Source organism: Cervus canadensis, chromosome 17 (genome assembly GCF_019320065.1).
Source record: "Cervus canadensis isolate Bull #8, Minnesota chromosome 17, ASM1932006v1, whole genome shotgun sequence".
Taxonomy (NCBI): domain Eukaryota; kingdom Metazoa; phylum Chordata; class Mammalia; order Artiodactyla; family Cervidae; genus Cervus; species Cervus canadensis.
The window spans coordinates 2916791-2922790 of record NC_057402.1 but is presented as its reverse complement, the minus strand read 5'-3'; the positions used below and the strand labels follow the sequence as shown (position 1 = coordinate 2922790).

The 6000-nt window shown below is 52.3% G+C and overlaps 1 protein-coding gene across 6 annotated transcripts in view; it reads right to left on the bottom strand.

Annotated features, from left to right (window-relative positions):
* Positions 1-445: 445 nt before the first annotated feature.
* The window catches only part of EML1 (EMAP like 1), a 192849-nt gene continuing 187294 nt past the window's right edge, over positions 446-6000 (bottom strand). For all 6 annotated transcript variants that reach the window (XM_043489494.1, XM_043489498.1, XM_043489492.1 and 3 more), the window contains 5 exons: positions 5723-5820; positions 5524-5611; positions 4114-4209; positions 2554-2684; positions 446-2022 (listed from right to left, as the gene is read on the bottom strand). In XM_043489494.1, the coding sequence (XP_043345429.1) occupies positions 1897-2022; positions 2554-2684; positions 4114-4209; positions 5524-5611; positions 5723-5820 (539 nt within the window). In that variant the 3' untranslated portion in view covers positions 446-1896. The remainder of the gene's footprint in view (positions 2023-2553; positions 2685-4113; positions 4210-5523; positions 5612-5722; positions 5821-6000) is intronic.

Below are 6000 nucleotides of genomic sequence, written 5' to 3'. Positions count from 1 at the left end.
ACCACTGGATATGACAAGCTGAAGCCTTTTTTTATTTATTTTTGGCTGCACTGGGTCTTTGTTGCTGTGAGTGTGCTTTCTCTATTTGCAGCGAGTGGAGGGCTATTCTTCATTGCAGTGTTCGGACTTCTCACTGCAGTGGCATCTCTTGTTGCGAAGCACGGGCTCTAGAGCGTGTTGGATCAGCAGTCGTGGTGCACAGGCTTAGTCACCCTGAGGCGTGTGGGATCTCCCCAGGCCAGGGATTGAACACGTGTCCCCTGCGTTGGCAGGAGGATTCTTAACCACTGGACTACTAGGGAAAGTCCTAAACTGAATTCTTGAGAGTTATCTAATCTGATGAAAGCTGACACACCATACGCAAACTATAGTTTTATTTGCAAGTGACCCAGGTGAGAAAAAAAAAAAATCTGGATATGAAACAGAATATAGTGTGAATCATATCTAATTTTAAATATTTTAATTTATATACTTTCATGATTATAGGTTCAATAAGAAATTCACTTTTCAGATTTTATTTCATTATAGAATATATTTGATAAGGATACATACAAACAGAATCATCTTTAATACATATTGTTTACTGGTGCCCGGCACTTCCGCAGCAGGCTGGAGATGTGATAAAAAATGCTTCCCAACGTTCAGCTTCATCAGCCACTCTAAACAACCAGTGCTGTAGAGTTGACGGTTCAATTCACATACTTGCCTAGAACAAGTAAAAATCTTAATATTCGCCTTTAAGTCTGTTTATTACTCTTCTATTTTAAAATCTGAGATACATTCCCCAATGTAAACAATAGATTTCAATCTGTCACACAATCGAAATGGATAAGGCCTTCTTGACAACGTAAGCCACCTATTGCGTTACCCATCGGAGCGCAGTCTTAGTTCATAGTGTAACAGGCCGTCCATTCACAGAAGACAGGAAGAGAAGCTGCCTTCAGAACCTGGTGGAACCTTCCAGACTTCTCCCGGCCGCGGGTGATGGTACGCTAGAGAGAGACCTTTGTGACTTGGTCTACTTGGTCTTAAAATACAAATATACAATGTCCATAAGCATTAAAATAGTAAAGCCTAGTATAAGAATCGCTAAAATCCTATACAATACCATATCATGCCAATTAATATACAGAGGAAGGTGGCCAACTGTCTCCACCACTCACCCGGGCCTGTGAATGGGGGACAGAGGGGATGCGACTGGTGGAGCGTTAAGCGGCTGGCTGCATGCGGTTAGGCAGACAGTCCAGGGACTCTGAAGTGCCTGGGTACCCTGCTGCAATAATTAAGTTAATCTGAGGCAGAATTTGCTTGACACGAGAAGAACCTGACCCCTTTTCTCGCCAGCCTCCCAGAGGGACGACTGAACGAAACGTTAGAAAATGTCAACCAAATAAAGTCTTATTTGCATTTCCTGATTCAGTTGTGCAGATCAGTTATCCATTCTGTTCTCCATCGATTCATCCTTTTAGGACCAATTAATCAACAGTGATCATGATTCAGTACCTCGTTGTCATAAATATTTGACTCAGCAAGCTCGATGGCGAGACACTAAAGCCTATATACAATCTTTGACAAAGGCATTCTGTGACCGTTTTTGAAGAGTTCATAGAAAAGCTACGAAGGATACGCCAGTCACTTCTCGACGTCACTGTAATGTAAACCGTGGCATCTTTTTTTTTATATTAAATGTTTCATATATTGTACAACAAAAGAGAGACCTGAACGGCTGACCCGCTGTGACGCTCACCGATCCGCTAAGCTAAGGTAACCGGTAAAGGGCATGGTTTTCCTGAGGTTTTTGTGAGGACGTTTCGAACAAAGCAGAAATCACAGTGACCGAGCGAGATGCGAGTCTGTGCCTCCCGGCCGTTCGGTGCCCCCCGGGGCTTGCCGGGACTACACGACCCGCCACTGCATGATACTTGTGTCTTTGCCGCCGGTGGAGATGAGGTGGCTGTCGTCGCAGAGGAAGGCGACGTTGGTGACGTGACTACTGTGCCCACCGTACACGTGGCTGGGAGCCTAGGAGAGACACGGAGGGCAGTGAGCGCCAAGCCCGGGGGGGTCAGAAGCGCTGGAGCCCCTGCACGGCGAGAGGCCGGTCCTGGGGGGTGGCGGGGGGTGGATGTGGGCAGGGGGGAAGTTCAGCCCCAGAGGCTGCTGTGCTGGGCACCCCAAAGGAGCGGGGACTGGAGGCAGGGGTGGGGGTGGGGGGTGGAGGGGAGGAGGGGTCAGGTCTGGGGAGGACGAGGAGGGGTGGTCCAGGCATTGGCTCAGCTCAGCAGGGTGAGAGGAGAGGGAGCCGGGGTGGGGGGCAGAGGGGTGAGGCCCAGAAGTGCAGACAAGGATGAGCCAGAACCACGCTGGGGACAGGGCTCTCTGCGGAGGGCAGTTGGGCTCCCCCCGCCAAAATGCTCTGGGGCAGTTGGCTGATGTCTCCGCTGCCTGGTTTGTGCCGGGTGCTGTCACCCGCGATGCCCTTCTATTCAACTACCAGCCGGCCAGCGGGGGGAGGTGCGCCCTGTCGGGGGAGACCAGAGAAGGAGGCTCTACCCGGAACTGTGAGCAGGGGTAGGAGAACAGGTGCACTTTGCCGAAGTCATCGCCGGTTGACAGGAGTTTTTTCTCGTGGGCCCGAGAGGCGGCGTTGATGTCTGTTCCGTCCGAGCCCTCTGGCCACACTCCTAAAACAAAGACCCCAGACAGAGCACTGGAAATACGAGGGCCACACTGCGTGGGGACTGGCCATTGAACTCCCACGAGAACAGAAATGTCCCGGATTTAGAAACCAGGCCCAAGGAATGCTTTGTCTTGGCTCCCAGCCTCGGTGACCATTTCCCTGCAGGCCACCCCTGGAAACCCCCATGGCAAAGCCTGTTTTGCTGAATGAGAGCTGCAGTAATAGTCCTTCTGGGCTTCTACCTCTCTGGGGCCCCTTCTTGATGCTACAGCAGAAAGTGGGACAGAATCCCTGGTTCTGGACGCAGTGCCTTTCCTTTATCCCCAAAGCATCTGATGGGAAGCTGACTAGTCCTTAGCCTGCAGTTTCATAACTTTTCTTTTTTGGGGGTAACTCTTTACATATGAGAGTCTCTCCAAAGGACTTTTAACTTCTGAGACTGCCTGTGCCTTTCAGGTGTTCCTTGGTGTCAGCCCTTCATGGCTGCCGCCTGCCTGGTGGCACCCAGTAGGTGAGGTGTGCCCTGGGGTCTTCTGATCATGGCTCCAGAAAACCCTACTAGTCCCAGTAATGTTGGATATGAGAGAGTTGCATGCACGTGGCTTTCTCAATAGGATGTCTGGAGTAAACCCAGGGCATTCTAGCATTTAACACCAAAAGACGGTGAAACACCAGCTATAAGGGAACTTGTGAAATTCTGACCGACTTACTGACTTATGGTCATACATAGAGAATCTCTAAGTACTGCCTTTTCTTTTTCATACTACTAAATTGTGGCAATTTATTTTAGATCATTTATGAATATACTCCTAATTTAAACTTTGAAGGAGGTAAAAAAAATTAGTTTAAGGGTCAAAAAAACACAATCACTCTAACAAGTGACAAATAAATTGATTGGGTGCCATCTGGTTCATTGGGCTTCCCAGGTGGTGCTAGTGGTAAAGAATCCTCCTGCCAGTGCAGGAGACATAAGAACCGCAGGTTGGATCCCTGGGTTGGGAAGACCCCCTGGAGGAGGGCATGGCAACCCACTCCAGTATTCTTGCCTGGAGAATCACCATGGACAGAGGAGCCTGGCGGGCCTACAGTCCATGGGGTCACAGAGAGTCGGACATGACTGAAGCGACTGAGCCCACACGTACATCTGGTTCATTGATCTCAGAAGTCTGACACAACCTCGTATATGAGGGTTCTACAGAATTCTCTCAGGACCCATTGTGTACAAGAGAAAGGGCTCTGGTTCTTCTTGCCTGGCCATAGCTGGACAAGCCTGGCCCTTCCCCAGGGCAGCAGGGAGTGTGTCCTGAGTCCGTGGGGTCCATGCACGGCAGAGCAGTTTGAAGCCAAGCGAGAAATTCCCTCACTATTGGAAAGTCATTCTCAAAGGAGACACACTTTAAGCTGGAATGGAACGAAAGGTGCAGAAACCTTACCGAAGACATGGAACCCCAACGTGCAGGTGTATGTGGCCCACTCGATGTCTCTCGTGGTCTCCACACTCACGACTTGCTTACAGGCAGAAGGAACCCCTGGAAGGGCAGACGCAGGTCTGGTGACATCGAGGCCAAAGCCCCCCACCTCCCCGGGCAAGGCTGGGCCCCCAGAGCCAGGCCCCATCCGCTACAGAGCCCTCTGGGGGAGGGACGCCGTCCACCTCCCAGCCCCCTGGGGACCGTGCTCACAGCCTAAGCCCTGAGGCCTCGGAGGGGACCCCTCTTTCATTTCTTCCATCTCTGCTCATCTCCTTCTCTGGGTCTGTTCCCCTGTCTGGCTTCTTTTCTTTGATCACCTCTGGTTCTGAGACCTCCGTCTGCTCACTGTCCCCCTGGACACAACCATGCCCCCTTCTGTCAGGCTTCCCAGCCTTCTCCCAACACACGCTTGGGCACAAGTGTGCGCCTGTGCACACACATGCACAAACACACACATGCGTGCATGCACACACACACACAATCCTTTCAGCTCCGAGTTACGAAAGCTGATGGAAACCGGTCATAAGTACCTGTGACCTCGTGGGTGATTCGTGTATTCCTCAACTAAACTCTCGCTGAAGGAGTATGAGACCATTTTGAGAAGATTCTAGACCCACAGCCTGTCCCTGGAAACCATCCCCCGCTTCTGCCCTGCATTAGGCAGGGCCGCCTGCCCCGCCCAAGGGAGACCCCTTTCCTCCTCTCTCTCTCAACAGGGGGGTGCCCACCTCCCCACCCACTGGCTCTTGATGTCTGCGCCCTTGTATCTGAGCTGGTATGTCTTTGTCTTTGAAATAGAAAAAGCCGGGACGTGCTATGGGTCACCCGAGTGTGTGTGGGTGAGGCACACTGCACTTCTCAGTACCTTCCGGTGGGGCAGACACCGGACCCCCTCTGCCCTGCGACCCTTGTGCTCAGCACGTGGCAGGTGCCTGACAGATGGCGGGGGCACCAGTGAGCGGCACGGAGCCTTCTCTGCTCATCACCCGCAGGTGGCCCGGCCCCGCCTGGGCTCTGACTTGGCTGGGAGGGGAGGGGCCCCGGGGGCTGCTGTCCACCCAGCGGGGCCAACTTCACGGTGTCAGCTGGGAAGGGTGATGCCTTCACAGGCTCTTGCCCTCTCGCTGGCACAGCTATGACCCGTCTCTGTGCCTCTCCCTGCAGGGCCGGGCCTTCCCCTCCTCGGGGCCCGACCCCCAAGTATCTCAGTGCCAAGCAGGGGCTTGTCCAGCCTGTCTCCTCTGCCGAGCAGAGGAGAGATTGAAGCCGAGAAACGCGGGCAGGCGGTGGGTTTCTGCAGGAGGCCCCATGTGGAGTCAGAATGAAGCTCTGGGAGATCTGCACCCGGGCCAGGCCTAGGGAGCCACTCACAGTAGAGGATTTCGTAGTCTCCGGAATTCGACACGAGGAACTGTGAGTTGACAGACCAGTCCAGGTGGGTGATGAAGCTGGAATGACCCTGGGAGAGGGAAAACTGGGTGAGCCTCACTCGCCTCACGGATTCCCACCCACGCTGACCGGACGTGTCGAGTGACCGCAGAGACCCACGAGGAGTGACCCGCGCGCTCACCGAGCACTTGCCGACCCGCGTGTACTTCCTCCCGTTGTCACTGACTCCGTATATGTAGATGCAGTTGTCGTGGGAGCCTATTGCTAAGAAATTCCCATCTGCAAAGACATGCAAGGTTATGCTTCATTTGTTAAGAATAACCGTTTTATCAATGGCAAAGGATAATGCTAGTGGCCATCACAGATGTAGAATAAATAGCCACGAATTATTTCAAAGAGACAATATTGTTTTTGAATGAATCCGATACCCCTAATGATGGTAATTCAGTCTTAGCCAAG